The 27,574-nt window shown below is 41.1% G+C and overlaps 1 protein-coding gene across 1 annotated transcript in view; it reads left to right on the forward strand.

The window, feature by feature from the left end:
• RFTN1 (raftlin, lipid raft linker 1) overlaps nucleotides 1-27,574 on the forward strand; it is a 376,685-nt gene that overhangs the window by 220,951 nt on the left and 128,160 nt on the right. The window contains exon 4 of the mRNA XM_040433534.1: nucleotides 6,241-6,349. Within this exon, the coding sequence (XP_040289468.1) occupies nucleotides 6,241-6,349 (109 nt within the window). The remainder of the gene's footprint in view (nucleotides 1-6,240; nucleotides 6,350-27,574) is intronic.

The raw sequence follows: 27,574 nt of genomic DNA on the forward strand, positions 1-27,574 counted from the left end.
GCCATGTCATTAGATTTTCTTCTTTTATACCCTTTCTTGCCAGCCACGCTGTGGAGTACTTGGACGCGTGTGATGGAGCATTGTCCTGCATGAAAATCATGTTTTTCTTGAAGGATGCAGACTTCTTCCTGTACCACTGCTTGAAGAAGGTGTCTTCCAGAAACTGGCAGTACGACTGGGAGTTGAGCTTGACTCCATCCTCAACCCGAAAAGGCCCCACAAGCTCATCTTTGATGATACCAGCCCAAACCAGTACTCCGCCTCCACCTTGCTGGCGTCTGAGTCGGACTGGAGCTCTCTGCCCTTTACCAATCCAGCCACGGGCCCATCAAGACTCACTCTCATTTCATCAGTCCATAAAACCTTAGAAAAATCAGTCTTGACGTTTCAGCTTGTGTGTCTTGTTCAGTGGTGGTCGTCTTTCAGCCTTTTTTACCTTGGCCATGTCTCTGAGTATTGCACACCTTGTGCTTTTGGGCACTCCAGTGAAGTTGCAGCTCTGAAATATGGCCAAACTGGTGGCAAGTGGCATCTTGGCAGCTGCACACTTGACTTTTCTCAGTTCATGGGCAGTTATTTTGCGCCTTGGTTTTTCCACACGCTTCTTGCGACCCTGTTGACTATTTTGAATGAAACGCTTGATTGTTCGATGATCACGCTTCAGAAGCTTTGCAATTTTAAGAGTGCTGCATCCCTCTGCAAGATATCTCACTATTTTTGACTTTTCTGAGCCTGTCAAGTCCTTCTTTTGACCCATTTTGCCAAAGGAAAGGAAGTTGCCTAATAATTATGCACACCTAATATAGGGTGTTGATGTCATTAGACCACACCCCTTCTCATTACAGAGATGCACATCACCTAATATGCTTAATTGGTAGTAGGCTTTCCAGCCTATACAGCTTGGAGTAAGACAACATGCATGTGGTTAAAATACTAATTTGCCTAATAATTCTGCACGCAGTGTAGTGACAGTGACCCAATCTGAGTATGTACCATTAATAACCACCCTCTGTTTTCTATTATGGAGCCAGTTACTTACCCACATACAGAAATTTTTTCCCAGTCCAAGCATTCTCATTTTATATACTACAAATTAGTATATAAAATGAGAATGCTTGGACTGGAAAAAAATTTATGTGGCACAGTATTATATACTTTGAAGAAGTCAAGATATACGACATCCATTGATTCGCCGCTGTCAAGTCTAGAACTTACCTCCTCATTGAAACTGATTAAATTAGTTTGACCTAACTGAACCCTCATGAAGCCATGCTGATATGGTGTTATACGCTTATTTTCATTGAAGTACTCCACGATAGCATCTCTTAACCCCTTAAGGACATAGGACGTACCGGTACGCCCTATTTCCCGAGTCCTTAAGGACCAAGGACATACCGGCGATCCCCCGCCCGCCTCCCCATGAACGATCGTTGGCTTCTAGTGGTTATACCAGGGTGCCAGCACATTGCTGGCACCCTGGTATAAATGGCTGACATCTGTGCAGATGTCAGCCGTTTAACCCTTTCCATACCGCGGTCCGTACGGACCGCTGTATGGAAAAAGTTATCTGTCATCGGTCAGGGAGCTCCCTCCCTCTCCATCGGGGGGCTGCTGTGCCTTTGCAGCCCCCCGATGGAGAGGGAGAGAGCCCCCAGGGAGCCCCCCTTAGCCCCGTGCTTACCCTTCCCCGTCTGCGAAGTTCTGAGCAGACGGGGAGGGTTCCCATGGCAACAGGACGCCTGCTCAGGCGTCCTGCTGTCCATGGTGCTGAACAGATCTATGCTGAAAGCATAGATCTGTTCAGTGTAAGTAAAATACAGTACAGAACAATATATATTGTACTGTACTGTATTATACAGACATCAGACCCACTGGATCTTCAAGAACCAAGCGGGTCTGGGTCAAAAAAATGTAAAAAAAAGTGAAAAAAGTTAAGATAAAAAAAAAACATTTATCACTGAATAAAAATTAAAAAAATAAAATAAACTACACATATTAGGTATCGCCGCGTCCGTAACGACCTGATCTATAAAATGGTCATGTTACTTTCCCCGCACGGTGAACACCATAAAAATAAAAAAATAAAAACTATGAGAAAATTGAAATTTTGCCCACCTTACTTCCCAAAAAAGGTAATAAAAGTGATCAAAAAAGTCGCATGTACGCCAAAATAGTACCAATCAAACCGTCATCTCATCCCGCAAAAAATGAGACCCTACTCAAGATAATCGCCCAAAAGCTGAAAAAACTATGGCTCTTAGACTATGGAAACACTAAAACATGATTTTTTTTTGTTTCAAAAATAAAATCATTGTTTAAAACTTACATAAATAAAAAAAATATATACATATTAGGTATCGCCGCGTCCGTATCGACCGGCTCTATAAAAATATCACATGACCTAACCCCTCAGATGACCACCGTAAAAAAATAAAAACAGTGTAAAAAAAGCCATTTTTTGCCATCTTACGTCACAAAAAGTGTAATAGCAAGCGATCAAAAAGTCATATGCACCCCAAAATAGTGCCAATCAAACAGTCATCTCATCCCGCAAAAAATGAGACCCTACTCAAGATAATCGCCCAAAAACTGAAAAAACTATGGCTCTTAGACTATGGAGACACTAAAACATTTTTTTGGTTTTAAAAATGAAGTTATTGTATAAAACTTACATAAATAAAAAAAAAATGTATACATATTAGGTATCGCCGCGTCCGTGACAACCTGCTCTATAAAATTACCCCATGATCTAACCTGTCAGATGAATGTTGTAAATAACAAAAAAAAAAAACGTGCCAAAAAAGCTATTTCTTGTTACCTTGCTGCACAAAAAGTGTAATATAGAGCAACCAAAAATCATATGTACCCTAAACTAGTACCAACAAAACTGCCACCCTATCCCGTAGTTTCTAAAATGGAGTCACTTTTTTGGAGTTTCCACTCTAGGGGTGCATCAGGGGGGCTTCAAATGGGACATGGTGTCAAAAAAACCAGTCCAGCAAAATCTGCCTTCCAAAAACCGTATGGCATTCCTTTCCTTCTGCGCCCTGCCGTTTGCCTGTACAGCTGTTTACGACCACATATGGGGTGTTTCTGTAAACTACAGAATCAGGGCCATAAATAATGAGTTTTGTTTGGCTGTTAACCCTTGCTTTGTAACTGGAAAAAAAATATTAAAATGGAAAATCTGCCAAAAATTTGAAATTTTGAAATTGTGTCTCTATTTTCCATTAAATCTTGTGCAACACCTAAAGGGTTAACAACGTTTGTAAAATCAGTTTTGAATACCTTGAGGGGTGTAGTTTCTTAGATGGGGTCACTTTTATGGAGTTTCTACTCTAGGGGTGCATCAGGGGGGCTTCAAATGGGACATGGTGTCAAAAAAACAGTCCAGCAAAATCAGCCTTCCAAAAACCAAACGGCGCACCTTTCACTCTACGCCCTACTGTGTGCCCGTACAGTAGTTTACGGCCACATATGGGGTGTTTCTGTAAACAGCAGAGTCAGGGCAATAAAGATACAGTCTTGTTTGGCTGTTAACCCTTGCTTTGTTAGTGGAAAAAATGGGTTAAAATTGAAAATTAGGCAAAAAAATGAAATTCTCAAATTTCATCCCCATTTGCCAATAACTCTTGTGCAACACCTAAAGGGTTAACGACGTATGTAAAATCAGTTTTGAATACCTTGAGGGGTGTAGTTTCTTAGATGGGGTCACTTTTAGGGAGTTTCTCCTCTAGGGGTGCATCAGGGGGCTTCAAATGGGACATGGTGTCAAAAAACCAGTCCATAAAAATCAGCCTTCCAAAAACCGTACGGCGCACCTTTCCCTCTACGCCCCGCTGTGTGGCCGTACAGTAGTTTACGGCCACATATTGGGTGTTTCTGTAAACGGCAGAGTCAGGGCAATAAAGATACAATCTTGTTTGGCTGTTAACCCTTGCTTTGTTAGTGGAAAAAATGGGTTAAAATGAAAAATTAGACAAAAAAATTTAATTCTCAAATTTCCTCCCCATTTGCCAATAACTCTTGTGCAACACCTAAAGGGTTAATAATGTATGCAAAATCAGTTTTGAATACCTTGAGGGGTGTAGTTTCTTAGATGGGGTCATTTTTGGGTGGTTTCTATTATGTAAGCCTCGCAAATCGACTTCAGACCTGAACTGGTCCCTAAAAATTTAGTTTTTGTAAATTTCTGAAAAATTTCAAGATTTGCTTCTAAACTTCTAAGCCTTATAACATCCCCAAAAAATAAAATATCATTCCCAAAACAATTCACACATGAAGTAGACATATGGGGAATGTAAAGTCATCACAATTTTTTGGGGTATTACTATGTATTACAGAAGTAGAGAAACTGAAACTTTGAAATTTGCAAATTTTTCCAAATTTTTGGTAAATTAGGTATTTTTTTGTGCAAAAAAAATAATTTTTTTGACTTCATTTTACCAGTGTCATGAAGTACAATATGTGACGAAAAAACAATCTCAGAATGGCCTGGATAAGTCAAAGCGTTTTAAAGTTATTAGCACTTAAAGTGACACTGGTCAGATTTCCAAAAAATGGCCTGGTCCTTAAGGTGAAAATGAGCCCGGTCCTTAAGGGGTTAAAAAATCTTAAAACAGTTTACCCCCGACAGATGTTAAACTTACCGGCCTATAGTTTCCGGGCTCTGCTTTTGACCCCTTTTCGAATATTGGCACCACATTTGATAAGCGCCAAACCTGTGGAACAGTCCTTGTCAATATACAGTCCTTAAATATTAGAAATAAGGACCCATCTTTTTGTGTTGCCCTGCCTTCTTTCAATTTGAACCAGCCTACAACATGGGGGCCACTTTTAGGCTATTTCCAGGGCCACTTTAAGTTCCCAGTCCGCTCCTCGTGACAGATTCCCTTTAAGTCATCAATGACATCATGTAGCAAAAAGCAATGTTTTGAGCCTGAGGGGTCCTTTATCAAGCCAGTAGAAGTATAATGCAGGGACTAAGTTGTCATGGGAGATGGCATACTTTTACTTACTTGCTGAATGATCCCATGGGCTCGAAAAGTCGCTTGCTGCTGTGTGGTGTTATCGGAGCCTTTTTGGACATTTTTGGACCTCTTCAGCAGCATGATTTTAAGTGATACTTCCTAAATTATCTGTATTCAGTGATGTGTATATGTTGTTTATAGGTGAACATATACATTAGAAATATCTATGATTAGGTTGCTGCGTGAATTTCTCTGTAGTAGTTAACTCTCCTAAGTGGTCATTAGAGCCCCAGGAAGAGCCCCAAGCATGGCTCTGGTTAATGTGCACTGTATGGAGTTGCCCAAAGCATAATGAATAGAAAATTATTCTTTCGTTTAATGTGAAGACTCAGCAGGACATAGTTATGTAACCTGCGCTGTAGTCTCCTGTTAGGCTCCATACAAAGACAAATAATGCGATTATGGAAGAACGTAATCTTCCATGATTAAAAACAGACTCACTAGAGATATTCATTGTGTTGGGTTCTTTTGTTTATCCTTAACTTCATTCTTTCTGCTTTCTTTATGCCGCATAATTGCTTTTCTTTATTCTAATATATAACTGGTGATGTACCTTGTTCCCAGCAAGAACATAAACAATTATGCCTGATTAATAAAGAAAATTAGAGGGAAATTCAAGGTTGAAATCTGAAAGCAAAGTGGAGCTTTAAGCTGGATTAGTTTTATGGGGAAATGAAACTGGCACCTAAAAACCAACTAAACATTTCATGAAAAAATAAATGTTTATGTGAATATGGTCCTTCCTGAATCTCGTATTCCAAATAAGCTAAAATGCCAAAATATTTGTAAAAAAGAAAAAGTGATAATTAAATGTTCAGTAATTGTTTTTTATTTAAAAAAAATGTTTTTTTAATTTAAAAAGATGTTAATATAATTTTTTTCAATTTCTTGTGGCGTTTGTGTTTAAAACAGTGACAATAGGAAGTGCAGACATATTAGTTGTCACTTTTGAATTCGCTTCTCAGCAACTATGACATTTTGTCAGCTTGCTCTGCCAATAACAAAGTGGCAACTTACCATCAGATGCCGAGATAATTCAAAAGTAACAACCAATATGCTCTTTCTGTTATTTTTGCGAAAATGGCCTCCGCAACAACTGGGGAAAAAAATGGCAATATCTCTGTAAGAAAGAAAATATGTGAACTTTAATCTTGTTTAACAATACCCACTTGAGATCAGTTTCTTATGCAGCTTGTCTTGCTCTTCTCAGAAACTCAATTTGTGAACAGAATACTGAAGAATATTGCTTGGAAGTTGAACCTTGTATGTCTTCTGACCAACAACCAGACCAAAAAATGATACCAGATTTGGTAAAAAGGGTAAGTAGCACCTCAGTTCAAATTTAATTCATTAAGGTGGGTTTACACACTCCGAGGAGCCGCCAATTATCGTGAAGGAAGCGTTAATTTCCGACAACTGGCTGCTCGTTCAGCCAGGGTGAAGCGCTCCATTTACATGCGGCAATCACCTCCACAGTATGAGAATGAGTGATCCCTACTACAATTGCTCGTCATCATACATCTGCATTGGTTCCAGACAGCAGAGTGCTGTTTAGACAGCACGATCTGCTGCCCAGAAATGATAATGAGTTCCTTGCACAAATGACTGTCCCACCTGAGCGTTCATATGAATGTTTCTCCCCGATATTCTGGCCAACAATCGGGACTTGTAAACATGACCCTAAATTGCTACACATGGTTGGGCTGTGCATGGACATAGTTTTCTGTCCAAGTGGAATCTCTATTTTCCTTGCTCCCACACTTTCTGTTGAAGTCAGTTCACCTACAGGTAGAATACACCATCTATGCCGAATGTGCACTGGCCAGAATCCCAATAAGGCTAGGCACATCCTTACCACAGTGCATCATTATATATATTGCTGTTTACATACATGCTATGGATGACAAGTTAATTCTTAACCTGGTCAAATCGATATAATTAAATATAATTCAAATTGTTGCATACCGTAAGTAGTAATTAATAAGCATGTGGATGGTGTACAATATTTACGATCACTGGTAGCAAGGCTTCAATTATCGAGGTGACTGTTGTTTAATATGATTGACGTAACGCTATGGCCACCTTTGCACTGCTTTTTCATTGTTCATTTGCTTCCTAAATACAAAATTAAGCAACTTCCTAAATAGTCTTAAATATTTCCTACTTTTTTATGCAAAGTTTGTGCAAGTCCTTCATCTAGATGCTGTTGTTACTGAATCTGCTTCTTTTTCTGAAAGTCCTCTGCTCTCCCGTTCTGTTCAATCGGTGTTAGAGGTAGCAGCAGGGATGGGGAGAAGCTTGTACATGGCAGTTCAGAGTGTGACTGAAAATAGGGAAAGTATCCAAACGGGGCAGATCACACAGGATGTAGATAGGGAGGAAAGCACAGACAAGACAATTTGTAGAGTTGAGATCAAGGACACACAGACCTCCCATCCAGCATGTATTTCTGGGAGGGATGCGACCACATGAGAAAAGTCTTAAACTAGGAGCAGGTTGTAAACTACTGTAAATATCAGGGGCTTTGAAAATAAATGAAGGAATGAAGACACTTAGGCCTCATGCACACAAAGGTTTTTTTTTTTGTTTCCGTTCCATTTTTTGCGTTCCGTAATAAAGTCCGTATACGGAACCATTCATTTAAATGAATCTGCAAAAAAAAAACGGAAGGTATTCCGTATGCCTTCCGTTTCCGTATTTAGTTTCTCCGTTCCGTTTAAAGATAGAACATGTCCTATTATTGTCCGCATAACGGACAAGGATAGTACTGTTCTATCAGGGGCCAGCTGTTCCGTTCCGCAAAAAACGGAATGCACACGGACGTCATCCGTATTTTTTGCGGACCGCAAAATACTGAAAAAGCCATACGGTCATGTGCAATAGGCCTTAGCATAACTTGTTTTTTCCCCAGAGTAACCACTACCGTGTGTAAAAATCATATTTTCCAGTTCAAAGGTATCCATAACCTTGAATTGTTACTATGACCATTCACAGCCCAGTATTATGGGCCACCTGATTGAGTGCTTTCAATGGTCATAAGATAAGGCTACTTTGACACTTGCGTTCGGAGAGGATCCGTCTGGTGTCTGCACAGACGGATCTGCTCCTATAATGCAAACGATGGTATCCGTTCAGAACGGATCCGTCTGCATTATATTTCAGAAAAAAATCTAAGTGTGAAAGTTAGTCAGATGGATCCGTCCAGACTTTACATTGAAAGTCAATGGGGGACGGATCCGTTTGAAATTGCACCATATTGTGTCAACTTCAAACGGATCCGTCCCCATTGACTTACATTGTAAGTCTGGATGGATCCGTTTGGCTCCGCACGGCCAGGCGGACACCCGAACGCTGCAAGCTGCGTTCGGGTGTCCGCCTGCTGAGCGGAACGGAGGCCAAGCGGAGCCAAACTTATGCATTCTGAGCGGATCCGCATCCACTCAGAATCCATTGGGGCTGGACGGATGCGTTCGGGGCCACTTGTGAGAGCCTTCAAACGGAACTCACAAGCGGAACCCTGAACGCAAGTGTGAAAGTAGCCTAAGATGTTGGAAAATATTCTTTCAAAGAATATTTCCATTTCTTATACTCTTTGCTTACAGCTCTGTGTACACTCGCTCTGCATGGGAGCTGTATATTTATTTACCAAGAACAGGATTGCATCCTATCCTGTAAGATCTTGAAGTAGCAACACTGTGTGGTATGCCATTCTCCTAGCTTGTATAAAGATATGGCCTCCTACTTTTCCCATGCCTAATTGGTAGTTTATCCATTCTGCCCTATTCACCATTAATAACCAGCCAGTCCACCTACTACAATATATAAAAACTACCAAAAATATCATATATGTAAAAGTATCAATTCAAGCGATTACAAAATATCGCAAATAGTTCTCACACACATAAAATAGTGCCAGTCATAATTCACATATACTGTAGTAGTGCTCATAATGGTTATATATAAAACCAGCCATTGCCTTCAAAGTACCAGCCGTAGTGCCACCAAAACAGCAGCTAAGTTGAAGGGTACTGTTGCTGTAGTACCCATAAATTATATAGGAGGTAGTTACATTTACAGTTATAACTATATGCAAGACTTTCAGAAGCTTTAAAAACCGAACTGAATATTTGCATTGTTATCTTTCTGGAGGGATGTTCTCATTACAGCCAGCTCTTATTCCACTTAAAACTGCTGCGCAAGTGGAATCCAGTGTGCACGGAGCTACTCAGAAAATTGTAATTTTATGGGAATTAACTCGGCTTAAAACAATAATCTTATGGTTTTGTTAGTTTATATTTATTGGCCCTTTAAAGGCTATGGACACCTTTTGGGGAATTTTTATTTTATTTCTTTGTATTCATTTTGGGCCAAGTATATATATATATATATTCTCAATTGGTCTTTATTAAAAATGTTCACCAGTTTTTCCTCTACAGCTTTCAGTTTTTACAACATCTACAGACTATTGCTCTCTGCCTCACACTGAATCCATCAGGAAGCTACTCTGATCTGTAGCCCTTATTTCTGAACTCCTGACAGCTCATAAACACTCTTAAAGGGGTTGTCTCACATCAGCAAATGGCATTTTTCATGTAGACTAAGTTAATACGATGCATTTGCTAATGTATTGTGATTGTCCATACTGCTTCCTTTGCTGGCTGGATTCATTTTTCCACCATATCACATAACCATACACTGCTCGTTTCCATGGTTACGACGACCCTGCAATCCACCATCAGTGGCCATGCTTGCACACTATAGAAAAAAGCACCACCATAGTGGTCATCTAACCAGGATGACCACTAGGTTTGTCACTGAGAGCAGAGAATAGGGTCTATAAAGCAGCACAGTGCAGAGAGCAGTTGACAGTGAGGCTCACCCTCTATTGCAGCAGACGGACAATCTGGCAGAATAAAGGTCCATACTTTCACCGCTACTGATGATAAAAGTTTCACAAAAAGTATGTTTGACCTGCACTCTCCAACCCCTATTTAGTACTGTTAAAAATTTAGCATGGTCAAAACTGTTAATACAGTCATGTGAAAAAATTAGGACACCCTTTGAAAGCATGTGGTTTTTTGTAACATTTTTAATAAATGGTTATTTCATCTCCGTTTCAACAATACAGAGAGATTAAAGTAATCCAACTAAACAAAGAAAACTGAAGAAAAGTCTTTTCAAGATCTTCTGTAAATGTCATTCTACAAAAATGCCTATTCTAACTGAGGAAAAAGATAGGACACCCTTGCCCCTAATAGCGAGTGTTACCTCCTTTGGCTGAAATAACTGCAGTGAGACGGTTCTTGTAGCCATCTACCAGTCTTCGACATCGGTCTGAGGAAATTTTACCCCACTCCTCAATGCAGAACTTTTTCAGCTGTGAGATGTTTGAGGGGTTTCTTGCACGTACAGCCCTTTTCAAGTCACCCCACAGCATCTCAATGGGATTCAACTCTGGACTTTGACTTGGCCATTCCAGGACTCTCCATTTCTTCTTTTTCAGCCAATCTTTGGTTGATTTACTAGTATGTTTTGGGTCATTGTCATGTTGCATGGTCCAGTTCCGCTTCAGCTTTAATTTTCTAACTGATGGTCTCACATGTTCTTCAAGCACCTTCTGATACACAGTAGAATTCATCGTGGATTCTATGATGGTGAGCTGACCAGGTCCTGCTGCAGCAAAGCAGCCCCAAACCATGACACTTCCACCTCCATGCTTCACAGTTGGTATGAGGTTCTTTTCTTGGAATGCTGTGTTTGGTTTACGCCAAACATGTCCTCTGCTGTTGTGTCCAAATAATTCAATTTTGGACTCATTTGTCCAAAGAACATTATTCCAGAAGTCCTGGTCTTTGTCAACTTTATCGCTGGCAAATGTCAGTCTGGCCTCGATGTTTCTCTTGGAAAGCAAAGGTTTCCTCCTTGCACACCTCCCATGCAAGTTAAACTTGTACAGTCTCTTTCTGATTGTAGAGGCATGTACTTCTACATCAACAGTAGCCAGAGCCTGCTGTAGTTCTCGAGATGACACTTTAGGGTTTTTGGATACCTCTTTTAGCATCTTGCGGTCTGCTCTTGGGGTGAACTTGCTGGGGCGACCAGTCCTGGGCATGTTGGCAGTTGTTTTGAAAGCCCTCCACTTGTAGACTATCTTCCGGACAGTGGAATGGCTGATTTCAAAATCTTTTGAGATCTTTTTAAATCCCTTCCCAGACTCATAGGCTGCTACAATCTTTTTTCTGAAGTCCTCTGACAGCTCTTTTGCTCTCACCATGGTGCTCACTCTCACTTCAACAGTCAGGAGCACACCAAACTAAATGTCTGAGGTTTAAATAGGGCAAGCCTCATTCAACATGCAGAGTAACGATCTACTAATTATGTGCACCTGGTGTGATATACCTGTGTGAGATCTGAGCCAATTTAAGAGGGAATACATGTGAGGGTGTCCTATCTTTTTCCTCAGTTAGAATAGGCATTTTTGTAGAATGACATTTACAGAAGATCTTGAAAAGACTTTTCTTCAGTTTTCTTTGTTTAGTTGGATTACTTTAATCTCTCTGTATTGTTGAAACGGAGATGAAATAACCATTTATTAAAAATGTTACAAAAAACCACATGCTTTCAAAGGGTGTCCTAATTTTTTCACATGACTGTAGATTGTCTTTAACATAGCTAACTGGGCCTGCTTTTCCACCCACTTTATAAAAGTGGCAAGAGCAGGTAACAACACAAAAAGTTGCAAATTCTTGTATAAATATGGTGTGCATATGCTAAAATTTAAATCCGCAATTTTTTCCTCACACAATTCTGGATACATTTCCCTCATAGAGCCTCATAAAGGCTGGTAGATAGCATTACGGCAGAGTACAGACCTTGTACTCATCATTTAATACTGAGCCATATAGTTTTTGTCAAACTTTGACCCTGATTTATTATACCTTCACTCCAGAATTCTGGCATCAAAAAGTTGCAAAATAGGGCTTTTGTGACTTTTTTGCACTTGATTGCACAAAAATTTTGCGACTGTGGCCTGTATTGCGGCCTACAAACAGCGGGTCCGCAATATGTGTGCACCGGCTGTGTGCACCCTGCATCACGGATACGGACCCATTCACTTGAATGGGTCCGCCATCTGGAGCTGGGGTGCGGAACGGAGGCGCAGAACCCCACAGAAGCACGACGGAGTGCCATGTGCAAGAGGCCTTAAGGACAAGCCAAATTTATCAAACAACCTGTGACATTTGATAAGTGTGGCACAAAATACTCCAACACACACTCAAGCAAATATGACTTCAAATATTCCCCTTATGATAAATTCCCCCTTTGTGTTTACAGAGTTTTTCTCCCATATAGAGCTAGACTATGACATTTTCATGGTGGCTTTAGATGGAATTCATCTTACAAATGATCATGATCCCCATGTTCTAGTAAAGGCATATGCATGTACAGTAGTCACATCTACGGAGCTGTATTATAGTACATAAAGATACGAGCATGAGTATAAGCCCCATGTCCATACTGATAACTTTTGGAAAAGCTAAACATTTCACTGGATATTATTTTGCTGGGTAAACCTTTTTTTTCCCTTTGGTCCTAACCTTGCAGAATATTTTGATTGATACTTGTGATTGATCCACGTGGAGAAGGCCATAATAAGTCTACCCTATTAACTCAATTTCTAAAGAACATAATTCATATTTTCAGGGTAATTGCGTTTGGCGGGCCACAGTGCAGTGCTTAATTTTGACAAGGGTTTTGATCTCTTAAGCCAACTAGTTCAAGGCTAAATAGTTTCTTCCTCAGCAAAGATGGAAAATCAGTCTTACATGACAGAACTGTGATGGACAAAAGCATGTCTTGTTCTCCTTTGCCTTTTTGTTCCTTCAATACCTCTTAGGAATAATTCAGTGCATGCCTATTTTACAATGGTTGAGGTAATCATGTATCTCAGTTCGGTAAAAAAAAGGATTTAAAAAGATTTTTCTTGAGTTATTCAGAAGTTCAATTATGTCCGTTTTAAGATGGAGCCATACAAAGGCATGATTCAAACAAGGAGGTAAAAAATGATAATAAAACGCATGGTTTGACCTTCTGGCTTGGTTAGTTGAGCAACTGAATAACAAAACAGTAAAGCTTTATTTTATGGTAACCTTTTTGCTACTGGTTAAGATTCGGTGAGATTTTAAAAAGAATTAGAGAGACCATAATTCATCATTAAATAGAAAATGTGCTTTGAGAAAATGTGCTCAAGAGGGATTTGTGGTGATGGTACTCCGTGACACTGGTGGAACTACCGCTACAGAAGCCATTGTGGCTGCAACTGGGCCCGGGCTCTCAGTGTGGCCTTGGCCGAGTCTGGCCAAGTACATTTTGTAGGTCTTAACTAGTATTCCTGAGACTACAGCCAAAACTACTGCAGGAGAGCGTAACTAGGAGGTGTTTCATTGCTTCCAGTGGCAACTGCATCTTGTCCTTAGCGGACCTGGGCTGAAAGATAGAGCAGAGGCGGTGGCATGGCATGAGCCAAAAAACTGCCCGCATCACCACACAGCCAGAGATTACTCCTCACCTGCTGTCTGGGATCTCCATGAAAAGTTGAAGGCAGTACCCATGGCCCAGACTGGTGGCTGTTCTTCAGCAGATCAGTTTCTATGTGCTGTACACTGGCTGAACTCTCTGTGCTATCAGTAAAGAGAGCAGGACATACTATAGATATGTAACACTATATTACTGTACATGTAACACCATACTGTATTACGCAGTTAATATCATATTTCTAGTCTCAGTTTATTATATATCCTGGGATATATACATTAAATGGCATCTGTCAGCAGATTTGTATCCATGAAACTGGCTGACCCGTTCATGTGCACTTGGCAGCCGAAGGCATCTTTGTTGATCCCATGTCCATAAGTGGCTGCATTGCTGAGAAAAATGATGACAGGGCCATGTGTGATGTCATTTACACTTCCTGGCCCTGTCAATCAAAGTGCAGAGGGTGTGGCAGAGACAGCAGAGGCTCGAGGTGTAACAGCAACACCCCCATTGCTCCTAGAGAGTTATTTGCATATAATAAAACCAAATTTTTCTCAGAAATGCAGGCACATATGAACATGAGACCAGCACAGATGCCTTCAGCTGCCAATTGCACATGTAACAGGGCAGCCAATTTCATAGGCACAAATCTGATAACAGAGGCATACAGAAATGTATGCCTCTGATAGATGTCCTACAATGGCATCTGTCACTCATAGGGTTCCATTGTAACAAAGTTTACAGTCCGTTAATATGCCACTGTATGGAATAGTGCGGTAATTCCACTATTTCTTACTGTTTTTATGTAGTATACTAACATACACCAGTCAGACAGAGGCCACAATTACCTTTTTTTTTTTTACCTCCGTCTGGCTAAGAGCCACATAATGCCATCAGTACAGTTCAGTAGATGTCGGGCAAGAACACACAGCATTATAATGCTGTGAATTCCTATCACAATAGCAGTCTTCAATCTGGGAAATACATCACTCACATGGAGTGTATTTCCCGCACTCGTGTGAAATTGCCCTAATATAGCCCTATGGACTTGTTAAAAGGGTTCTCCGGGAATTAAGAAAATGAAAATACTTAAATATTACTTTATTATAAATATATTCTCAAATACCTTTTTTATTAGTTATAATGGCTTGTTTTGTCTGGGGAGCATTCATCGGAGGAAACAAAATGGCCGCTGTCCTATTAGTTGACACAAAACTTGTCCTGATCACACATGAGGACAAGTTACTTTACAACACTGAGGTAAAGAGCTTCCTCATCCTCCTCTCTACTTGTCATGGATTATGATCCTAAATATAGATGATATGAACTTTAGCTGAATCTCTGGGGAATTTAGTTCACAAGGAGACATGAAGTACAGACAGGACAGACTGTGGTAATGTGTTGCTGTGGTAATGGAGATTGGAAACAAGTGTTGCCGCTCATTAGCCACACCTCACCCTCCTCTTGTATCTTTTCAACTTCTCCATTCCCACAGAGATTCACCTGTATTCAGGATCATGATTCCTGACAAGCAGAGCAGAGAGGAGGAGAAGGCAGCACTATGGCTCATTGTGGTGAAATAACTTGTCCTCCTGTGTAACTAGGACAGGTTTTGTGTGTACTGATAGGACGGCGGACATTTTATTTCTCCTAATGATTGCTCCCTAGACAAAACAAGCCATTCTAAGTAATGAAAGGTATTTGTGAATATATTAATTATAAAAATAATATTTAAGTATTTTCATTTTTTTTAATTCCTGGAGAACCCCTTTAAGCATGTATGCCAGGAGCATTCCCAGCATACATGCCAATTGGACATCACATTCCTGATGTGAACACTGTACATATTACAAACTATACTGTATTACACCACACTGTAGATATAAACTATTAAATCCTGTGTAATACTGTATTACACTGCAATATATATCAGCGCAATATACTCTTGCGACACGGTTGGTCAGCTGTAGAGATACAGCAGCACTCTGCGTGTAATGCTTAGATGTAAGTAAGCATTTAATATATGGACTGTAGCATCCCGGTGGTAAGACGGAGGGAGGGGGCTTCCATGACCTCTGTTACCCCATTAGCGCATTGTGACCCCAAATTACCTGGTGGGTCCATTAAAAATGTTGCTATGGGGCAAAGCCAATTCTAATTACACCCCTGCTCTGCGATGCTTCGAGAAGATGTCATCTTCCATTATGAAGTGTAAAAATGGCAATGATAGGCTTACTTTACAGTGGAGAGGTTTGTTTCACTTTCAGCCTGCAGGGATTATTGCATGTATCAGTCTTTAAGTGCCTTCCCTGATTTGCAGGTAAAGAAATACAAATTGATCTTGTACTAATCAGGACAGATTGCTGTATAGACATAACATTTCAGGCATTTAGACACATGGTGATTATCTGCCTTGTTATAACTCAAACGTGCGAGAAAATAGATTTAGTAACATCAAAAATATTTTTACTTTTATATTCTGTTGAGAAGATTCAAAATGTGCCATTACTAAGAGACAGGATTTCCTGATGTGATCCTGATTTATTTGTACTTGCTTAAAAAGCCATTCCCTAATATAATGCTGGTGCTGGAATTGCTTCCTTTAGCTGTTGATTCACCACACAAGAGTGTCTTGTGATCTGACCTGAATGGTGACACACAAAGCCCCGACAATTCCATATTGCAGAACTATAGGCACTTCATGAGATACCATGTTCTACACCGAGAAACCATACTTCTATGAGAGCATGACACTATTTATTCTCAGAAAATCACCTTTGTGTAAAATTGGAGGTACACAGAGGTAAAGGAATGACCCATAGGGTTCTGGGTAGGTTTTAATATAGATTCATACCCTGGGTCATAGCTAAAGGTTCATGGGCCCTGGTGCAATAGTTCAGCCATGGCCCCCCATCGCCTGCTTTGTGGCCAGGGAAGCAGAGGCAAAAATTGAATCAAACAACGTTCGTGTGCATGAGGCCTAACACTGATGTCCCACATGGTGGCTGTTATGTGGGCAAAATGCAGCCATGAGGTAACCAAAAGCCAGATGATTGCGCAGTCTGCAAATTAAGTGTTTCACTGTCCTATATGGGACAAAGGTGCATCTAACGGAGGCAAACAGTTGTAACATTTTCCTTAAAGGGGTTCTCTGCTTTGGGCAATCCTTTCTTATTAAAATGATCCCTTGGAAATAAGCAGCTAACAAAACGATCAGCTGTAATCTGTGGGGAAAGTAAGTGTTCAATTTTCCTGCAACGCCACCACAGGGGAAAGTAAGCATTGTCCATCAGTGGATTTTCTGTGTATTGCAGGACAGGACTGGTCCTCCAGAGCGAGAGACTGTCTGTATAACCACTCTCCAACCTGGCCAAGAAATAAGGATCCCCAAAAGGAGGACTCCCTATATCAACTCAGAATTCCCCAATAGGATATATGAAAACAAAAAAGTTTTTTCTTAACCGGACAACCCCCTTAATTCACAGATATTACAATCAGTAGTGTTTTACACTTCTGTGATTTCCATGTATTTGCAAACTATGGGCTTCTTTATAACCCTAAGTGATTGTACACATAGCCTTATTATGTTTTGTTTTGTCAGGAGCCATAGTAGGGCTTCCATAAAGGGTGCGTGAGCCTCTATCGAACCCCACTGTACCCCACTGATATCATATGGACACATACAGAATTCTTTTGTTGTGTTGAATTTTGTACAAATCTGACAGAAAAAAGTAATTGGTATGTTCCATCAGACTCATGCGTGTAAGGTCTCTTGCACACAAATGTTTTTTTTACCGTTTACGCTCCGTTTTTTGCGTTCCGTATACGGACTGTATACGGAACCATTCATTTCAATGGGTCCGCAAAGAAAACGGAAGGTACTCCGTATGCCTTCCGTTTCCGTATTTCCGTTCAAAGATAGATCATGTCCTATTATTGTCTGCAAAACGGACAAAGATAGTCCTGTTCTATCAGGGGCCAGCTGTTCCGTTCCGCAAAAAAAAAAAATGCACACGGACGTCATCCGTATTTTTTGCGGATCTAGTTTTTTGCGGTCGTGTGCAAGAGGCCTAAGGTGGACTATTCAGTAAATCTGATGGAAGGCTCTGTAAATTGGTGTATAGGCTCAGTGAGGCCTAAAAGTGAGATTCTGAGCATAGCTCATGACAACACTTAGCTCTGTAATCGCCTACACACTTTCTGTCACTGGAAGTACATGACGTTATATGAAATGTCAAAAGATAATTTGTGGAGAAATTTACCAATAAAGATGTTGTCCAACTTCATATAGCTATTTAAATACCCCTTCAACCCAGTCGGACCTGTTGAGGGTAGCATACCGGTGTGTTGAAGTGTGAAGATGGCCATTTCCTTAGCAATGCTGATTTAGAGAGTGCTTCTAAGGGGCAACTTCAGAGCGATTTTTCTCATAGGAATGTACAAATTCACTAAATAAAGTATATTACAAAAACATTCCATATCACTATCCCTACACATTAGAAAAACAAAAATAAATGACAGTTACATTTTAAAGCTCCAATATTGCACAGACATTAATACTAGCTTTTTCCTGAATTTCCTCGGGCCCTGAGTAAATTAGGTTTTGTAGCTTTATAGGGCAGAACTAATGTGAAAATACATTTGATTTATAAAGCATGCAAACTTTGGACAAATTTTTGGAACGACCCAATAGCAGCGTCCTCCTCTGCTAGCAAACAGGAACGCTTCCCTCCCGACAATCGTCTGCCACATTGGACTGTGTAATACCGGCTGAAGTGTGTACTTGTTTTACAACAGTACTACAGATACTAGTCTTAACTGTGGCATGCTGTAGCACAAGCATTTCATGGCATTTCCATCACTGCCTTCAATGGCAATAAACTGCAATGTTGAAATTACATATACAATTCTACATGAGATTACCGGTATATACATTTGGTTTCTTGTTAGGAACCATTTTAAAAACATTATGGCTTGTTCTGTCTGAAATCCTAACGAAAATCCTTTATAAAATTCCCTTAATGTCTTGGACCGCTGGGTGACGTCTGTTCTTATTTCACAAGGTCAGGTGCATTAAACATGACTGCTCCTTTTTGCTGATGTATGCCATGTGAAGTGTTGAAATAATCAACTGTGAAAACGTAATAAAATTGCTGGATGCATTTTAGTTCATGAATTAGAGTCATAACGTTAACGTACAAATGGTGGTTTATAAGTCGGTGTGTCCGTGTTGTGGGCACTGCTAATTATTTGTAATCAAATAAGATGTAACTAATTCAGATGATGCTATATCTCCTTATGGCGAGTGTCTTATCGGCATGAAGAGTCTTAAAGGCCAGGCAACCCTCCTCTGGAATTCTGGGAAGAAGGGATGCAAATGAGCTCTTAGGAAGCTCTGCCTCTAATGCCCCCAGAGGTAAGGTAGCTATCCTATAAGTCAACGTTTGACCTTTGGTCTTGAAACCTGACTTGGATAATAATTACGCCAGCATCTCATCTGCAGACAGCTGTTTCGAGATGATTGCTCCTCATCAGTGCACAGCAGAGAGTAGTGGCTTAACGGGCAAAGAGGCCTGTCAGGATTTCGGGGTGCTAGCTCTCCTTATAGAGACTGCCTTATCGAAGTGAAGAGTAATATAGGCCAGGCATCACTGGTCGTGTGTTTAGAGCAGAACGCAATCAAGAGTAATCACCCACCATTGAAGCATTCTGGCCCCGACACTCTAACCCATTCACATTACACAAATACCAGTAACAACACTTCACAGATTAGTTAAAAACTTCATGTCATGCAGGTACAGCTTAACCAATCCTGTAATATTGCAAAATTAAATTTTTGAAAATATTTCTTTGCATCCTATTGGGAACACAGAACAACATCCAAAATGTTTCTTTGTTCATCAGATTGCGTCTGTGATCACCACCTTTCTCATAACTCATAGTACCATTTTTCTGGCATTCTGTATGTCATAATGCCAGTGATCTGTGATCCCATATGTCACACTGCCATTGTTCTAGGATCCAATAAGTCACAGTGCCATTACCGTGTGTCAGTCTCATTGTTCTGAGTTACAACAAGTCACGGGGCTATTGTTCTGTAATCTCATGAGTCACAGTGCCATTCACGTGAGGCCCTATAGTCACAGTGTCATTGCCCTGAAATCACATAAGTCATGATATCATTGTTCTGAGATCCCATAAGTGATAGTGCTGCTGTTCTCCGACCCCATGTGTGTGTCTCATTTTTCTGGGATCCCAAGTGTCCAGTGATTCCAAGCTATGGTGTCCAATAAAATGATCTCAGATGACACGTTATCTTTCCTCTGCCGTGTTGTCCTATATAAAGCGATATTGTATTCAGCTTCCTTAGAAGTTAAACTTATCCTTGTTCAATGTAATTTGTTTACAGCACTTGACAAGTGACACTTGACATCCAGGCTGCATTATATCCACTAAAAAGCTTGCTGGATCATCGTGATGTACCTGTAGTAGTGTTTTAGGGTAATTAAGAATAATTTATATCTCTTGTTACTAAGAAACGTGCACCAAAGAGCAGGGCCGGCGTTAGGGGGGGGAAACTGGGCAGATGCCCTGGGCCCCTGTCACCAAAGGGGCCCCCTTCCAGTCAATGGCAGATGACGTTTGGGTCGGCAGCCCCGGGCCCAGCGCCGACCCGAACGCCCACATACTGCGGCAGGGCACGGGAGCGCATAGTTCCCTGCCCCACCGCCGATCACCGCAATAGGCTTCAGGCCTAGTAGGCCTGAGGCCTATGCTGTAGTGAAATCCCAGCGCAGGCGTGCGTGATCACGTCATCAGGCTCCTGTGCCGGGATGTAGTGTGCGCGCCTGCCATTGCGGGCCTGGACATAGGTGAGTATTTAGCTTTTAGCTTTTTTTTTTTTTTTGTTTTGTTTTATGTGCCAGCTTTGAGGGACATGGGGGGGGCACAGGAGGACATGTGAAGAGACAGTACATCGGGGGGAAATTGCAGTATGGGGGCAAATTACTATGTGGGGGAAAAATATTATGGTGGAATTACATTGCGGGGGCAGATTATTATGGGAGGGATTACTATGTGGGGGCAAATTATTATGGGATGGGGCAATGTGGGGTAAACTACTGTATGGGGGCAGTGTGGGGGAAACTAATGTGTGGGGGCAGTGTGGAGTAAATTACTGTGTGGGGGCAGTGTGGAGTAAATTACTGTGTGGGGGCAGTGTGGAGTAAATTACTGTGTGGGGGCAGTGTGGAGTAAATTACTGTGTGGGGGCAGTGTGGAGTAAATTACTGTGTGGGGGCAGTGTGGGGGAAACTACTGTGTGGTGTTAATTACTGTGTGGGGTAAACTATGGTGTGGGGGCAGTGTGGGGTAAACTACAGTGTGGGGACAGTGTGGGGTAAACTACGGTGTGGGCGCAGTGTGGTGGAAATTACTATGTGGGGGAAATTACTGTGTGGGGGGGCAAATTACTATGGGGGGCAGTGTGGGGGAAATTACTATGTGTGGGAAATTACTGTGTGAGGGGGGCAAATTATTATGGGGGGATTGCTATATTGGGGCAGCGTGGGGGGCCTTGCTATTGGGGAGGCATTGTAGGCACAATTCTAAAAAAAAATAGTGACCCTAATAGACATAATTGGGGTAATTTATCAAACTGGTGAAAAGTAGAACTGGCTTAGTTGCCCATAGCAACCAATCATATCTCACCTTTCATTTTTGAAAGCTCTTTTTGAAATGTAGTTCTAATTTACACCAGTTTGATAAATGACCCCAATTATGTATATTAGGGTCACTATTTTTTCAGCAGGATAGTACCTGGGACATTGGGGAGCACAACAGGCACAGTATTGGGAGTGGCAGCAGGATGACACTGTGGGGGACACTAGGATGGGAAGGTTGATGGAAAAATTAGAAATCTAACGTGTCTGTGTTACAAACTCTGTAGAGACGAGATGCGACCGAAATAATTTGTCACGGTGGTCTGGGACAGACACAGGAGAAGAGGAAAGAGAAGGTCTACATGACAGGAGATGTCCCTGGATGTAAGAGGTATGTGGTCACTATGACATGTAGAAAGTGTTTTTAAAGGAGGGTTACCGGTACACTTTAAAGGCTATATTTGTTTGTCTTTCCAACCTGCTTCTTGTTTTTCTCAGTTAAAAGGTTTACCTGGGAATTTGATATGGATGTTCTATCCTCAGGATAGGTCATCAGTATCAGATCAGTGGGGATCTGACTCCTGACCCCCCTGCTGATCAGCTGTTTGAAGAGGTGACGGCGATTACCAGAGCTCCGGTGAGCACAGCGGTCACTTTATAGTTTACCAAGCACAGCGCCGTACATTAGACAGCAGCGATGCTTGGTATTGCAGCTCATCTCCTTTCACTTGAGTGGGACTGAACTGCAACTAGGCCATGTGACTGATATACAGTTGATCGGCAGGTGTCCTGGGAGAAAGACGCCAGCTGATCTGATATTGATGACCTATCCTAAAGATAATCTTATACACCTTGCTGGTACGGTATTACACTGCAGTTTCTCTGCACGAGAATCTGCGTGGAAAAAACATGTGTAATCCGCAATCAGTGCAGACAGGCTATGTGTGAATGTGTTGTCTGTGCAATATTTCTTTTGGGGCCCCACTTAAAATTTTTCCCAGGGTCACACTTTGTCTAGAACCGGCCCTGCCAAACAGGCAAAATTGCAGCAGCTATTGCGTGTGTACGCTCTGTCTTTTTTACTTTTTGGTATGGGCAAACAATAGTTAAATATGAGAGCACAGACTTCTTACCACCTACATGTGACTTTTATAATGGTATGTAATGCATGGACAATATGCTTCACTACACGAGGATGTAACTTTTATTACATGCATAAAATATTCACAAGCGAGAATCACATACTGTAGTAGCCATGTAAAGTGGGAAATCTGTTACTCTCTTAACCTTATATTACGGGGACACATTATTTTAATGTGTCTCCCAAGACATTCTGATTGCTTTTATGGACAGGCTTTGACATTGGAGATACAGTCCTGATCAAAAGTTTAAGACTACTTGAAAAATGGCAAAAAATCATATTTTACATTGTTGGATCTTAACAAGGTTCCAAGTAGAGCTTCAACATGCAACAAGAAGAAATGAGAGTGAGACAAAACATTTTTTGGGCATTCACTTAATTGAAAATAACGATTAAACTGAAACAGGCTGTTTTTCAGCTGATCCAAATTTTAGGACCACATGCCTTTAAAAGGCCAAATCTGTGCAAAGATGTGGATTCATTGTCATTTTCTGTCAGGTAGTCACACGATGTGATGGCAAAGGCAAAAAAACTCTCCCCTTTTGAACGTGGTCGGGTTGTTGAACTGCATAAGCAGGGTCTCTCACAGCGCGCCATCGCTGCTGAGGTGGGACGCAGTAAGACAGTCATTTGGAATTTCTTAAATGATCCTGAGGGTTATGGAACAAAAAAGTCAAGTGGAAGACCCCAAAAAATTTCATCATCACTGAGCTGGAGGATCCAATTGGCTGTCTGTCAAGACACTGGACGATCCTCGACCCAAATTAAGGCCCTTACTGGTACTAACTGCAGCCCCATAACCATCAGACGGCATCTGAGACTAAAGGGCTTCAAAAACAAAAAACGTCTTCAAAGACCTGGTCTCCTTGAACGCCACAGAACTGCTCGTTTGGACTTTGCAAGAGAGCACCAAACATGGGACATTCAAAGGTGGAAAATTCTTTATTCTCTGATGAGAAAAAATGTAACCTTGATAGTCCTGATGGTTTCCAACATTACTGGCATGACAAGCAGATCCCACCTGAGATGTTTTCTACGTGCCACAGTGGAGGGGGTGCCATAATGGTCTGGAGTGCTTTTTCCTTCAGTGGAACAATGGAGCTTCAGGAAGTGCAGGCCGCTGGCTATGTCGAGATGTTGCAGAGAGCATTCCTCATGACTGAGGGCCCTCGTCTATGTGGTAACGACTGGGTTTTTCAGCAGGACAACGCTATAGTACACAATGCCCGCAGGACAAGGGACTTCTTCCAGGAGAATAACATCACTCTTTTGGCCCATCCTGCGTGTTCCCCTGATCTAAATCCAATTGAGAACCTTTGGGGATGGATGGCAAGAGAAGTTTACAAAAATGGATAACAGTTCCAGACAGTAGATGGCCTTCGTGCGGCCGTCTTCACCACTTGGAGAAATGTTCCCACTCACCTCATGGAAACACTTGCATCAAGCATGCCGAAACAAATTTTTGAAGTGATAAACAATAACAGCGGAGCTACTCATTACTGAGTTCATGTTTGGAAGTTGGATTTCTGTTTTGGGGGGGTTTAGTTTTTTTTTGGAGGTGTGGTCCTAAACTTTTGATCAGCTGAAAAACAGCCTGTTTCAGTTTATTCGTTGTTTTCATTAAATTGAATGCTCAAAAAATGTTTTGTCTCACTCCCATTTCTTCTTGTTGCATGTTGAAGCTCTACTTGGAACCTTGTTAAGATCCAGCCATGCTAAATATGATTTTTTGCCATTTTTCAAGTGGTCTTAAACTTTTGATCAGGACTGTATTTGCTTTTCAACATAATATGTAAGATTTGTTTATTTTTTGCTAATGTGAAATATTAATGCTCTTACTTTGTAGAGGGTTGAGGTACCATGGTAAAATTTAAAGCGGTTATCCAAACACATATAATGCCCCCCAAAATGTCTGGGCACCTCATATAGCTTATTCTTATCCCTCTCCCCCGCATCACTCCTGATGCCCGCATGCTAGCATTAAGGGTGGTGCTAGTGAGGCTCATTCCTCTCGTGGCCTGCTATTTCTTTTTTACTCTGGTCTATCATATCCCCTGCTCTGCTGAAACCCCTTTGATGTCCGTTTGTCATAGACAGAGATCTAGGTGAATGAAACAACCATTTTACTGATCTCTGTATTGACATAGTAATCCAGCTTAGTTTTGTCTTTCTCATACAAGTGCCAAAAACTGTATATATTTTCATGTTCATTAATGGATTTCATGATTTTATTTGCCCTGTCAGCAGCTGCCTGGCACTAGCCACTACACTTACCCTCAAAGTCAGTTTTACTTAGTGTTTTACCACTTAATAAACCCCATCTATTTAATGGTAATACCCCATCAGAAAGAAACTCAATATTTAATTTAAAAAAAACACTTTATGTAAGAGTAGCTAAAAATGTCCCAAGTGCCCTAAAATCATTTTATACTTTAATAGATTTTGCCTTTTTAATAAAGAAAATTGACACCCAAAGTAGTATTTTCTACAGCGCTTTAAATTCCATATTTTCACCCCTCTGATTTCTGCGGTAAACGGAGTACAGACTCTTCATTATAGCAATAGGGCCGCAGTGAACTGTGCCCCCTGAGCTTGGCTAAATGCTGGCATAGCACATGGGTACCATGCTCCTGCCTTTCCCCGCTTAACTTAGGTTTTAGGTTAGCCAAGGTTAGTGGGCACAGGCACGAGCCCACTCTGCTTGGCTAACCCTGATATAGCACATTGTTATATGGTACCCATGTGCTATTCCAGCCCTTAGCCAAGCTCAGGAGGTATAGATAGGCGCTGTGATGAGTACTCCTGCCTGCACACCGTTCACTGTGGCCCTATTGGTGCAGTGCAGAGTCTCTGTGCAACGCTGAGAAATCAGCGATGTGCGAAAATAGTGAAATTAAAGCGCAGTAGATAATTTGTAGGACTTGGTGGGTGTCAATTTCTTTATTAAAAAGTCTATTAATAGAGTAAATAATCTATATAAAAATATTTTTAGGACATTTTGGACATTTTTAAATAACGTTGCGTAGAGGGACTGACTGGGAACTTGAAGTGGCCATGGAAAAAACCTAAAAGTGGCCCCATGTTGTAAGGGGGCCCAAATTGACAGAAGACATATACTTATACCACAGAGCAGCACAATATATTGCCCCAATAGCTGTCCCTCTGTTGTGGCCATCATTAGATGCCATTTTCTGTCCTCCAGCTGTCTCTGATTAAGATATGGAGCAGGGGGTTTAGGAGGTGAGATGTGGGCCACAGAAGTTAAATTCAGAGTGCATGTGAGGTTGCTGGTGTGGTATATGAGTTTCTGATTCTCACAGGGTTAATTACCCCTGGGAGCTCATTATGTACCTGGCCAGCGGCAGAGAGGAGGGCTTGGGTGGCCCCTTGGGCACCGGCCCACTGTGAAATTTCCCTGTAAAGTCTCCGGCCAATCTGCCCCTGGTTGCATAAAAGTTTAGTTACTCTTTAACCCCTGCACGGCCGCGGTCAGCGCTGACCTCAGCACGTGCAGGATCATGCCGGGTGTGGGGTGGCCATCAGGTCCCCGCGCTGCTGTGACGCATCGTGGCTGCCTTCCAGGAGAGCCTGTGAGATCCAGCCCCCTGGATCTCACAGGCAAGCAGGCTGTAAGTGTATTACAGTGTGTAATACACTTATCGCCAATGCATCACAATACAGAAGTATTGTGATGCATTGTAAAGAGGATCAGACCCCAAAAAGTTGAAGTTCCAGAGTGGTACAAAAAATAAAGTGTAAAAAAAAAGTAAAACAAATTAAGTTTTACAGAAAAATTTTAAGTTTCAAGTAAAAAAAAAAAAAGTGTCCTTTTCCCAAAATAAAGTAAAAAAAAAAATAATTTGAAAAAAGAAAAGTAGACATATTAGGTATCGCCGTGTCCATATCGACCAGATCTATAAAAATATCACATGACCTAACCCCTCAGGTGAACACCGTCAAAAAAATAGAATAAAAACTGTGCTAAAAAAAACATTTTTTTGTCATCTTACATCACTAAATGTGCAACACCAAGCGATCAAAAAGGCATATGCCTCCAAAATCGTACCAATCTAACCGTCACTTCATCCCGCAAAAAATTAGCTCCTACCTAAGACAATCGCCCCAAAAAAAACAATGACTCTCAGACTATGGAGACACTAAAACTTGATTTTTTTTGTTTCAAAAATGCTTTTATTGTGATAAATGTAAAAAAAATAAAAAAAAGTTTACATATTAGGTATCACCGTGTCCGTAACAACCTGCTATATAAAAATACCACATGACCCAACACCGTAAAAAAAATTGTCACAATGCATTTTTTGTCACCTTACATCACAAAAAGTGTAATGGCAAGCGATCAAAAAGTCATATGCACCCCGAAATAATTGCACTCAAACCATCATCTCATCCCGCAAAAATGATATCCTACCTAAGACAATTGCCCGAAAACTGAAAAAAACTATGGCTCTCAGACTATGGAGACACTAAAAACATGATTTTTTTTTTGTTTCAAAAATGATATCATTGTGTAAAACTTACATAAATAAAAAAGTATACATATTAGGTATTGCCACGTCCGTAACGACCTGCTCTAAAAAAATATCACACGACCTAACCCCTGAGGTGAAAACCGTAAAAAATAAAAACGGTGTAAAAAAAGCAATTTTTTGGTAAAAAAGTTTACATATTAGGTATCACCGTGTCCGTAACAACATGCTATATAAAAATACCACATGACCCAACACCGTAAAAAACCTTACATCACAATAAGTGTAATAGCAAGCGATCAAAAAGTCATGTGCACCCCAAAATAGTGCCAATCAAACGGTCATCTCATTCCGCAAAAATTATACCCTACTTAAAGAGGACCTTTCACCCATTATGACAATGTGAACTAAGTATACAGACATGGAGAGCGGTGCCCGGGGATCTCACTGCACTTACTATTATCCCTGGGCGCCGCTCCATTCTCCCGCTATGCCCTCCGGTATCTTCGCTCACTAAGTTATGGTAGGCGGCGATTTCAGTCACTAAGTTATGGTAGGCGGAGTCACAGCCTGGGAGGTTCTTTTCTCCCAGGCTGTGAGCTCTGCAATGCGATTGGCCAGTGCTACAGCAGAACAAGGGCAGACTCCGCCTACCATAACTTTGTGAACGAAGATACCGGAGGGCATAGCGGGAGAACGGAGCGGCGCCCAGGGATAATA

Source organism: Bufo bufo, chromosome 5 (genome assembly GCF_905171765.1).
Source record: "Bufo bufo chromosome 5, aBufBuf1.1, whole genome shotgun sequence".
In the NCBI taxonomy this organism is placed as follows: domain Eukaryota; kingdom Metazoa; phylum Chordata; class Amphibia; order Anura; family Bufonidae; genus Bufo; species Bufo bufo.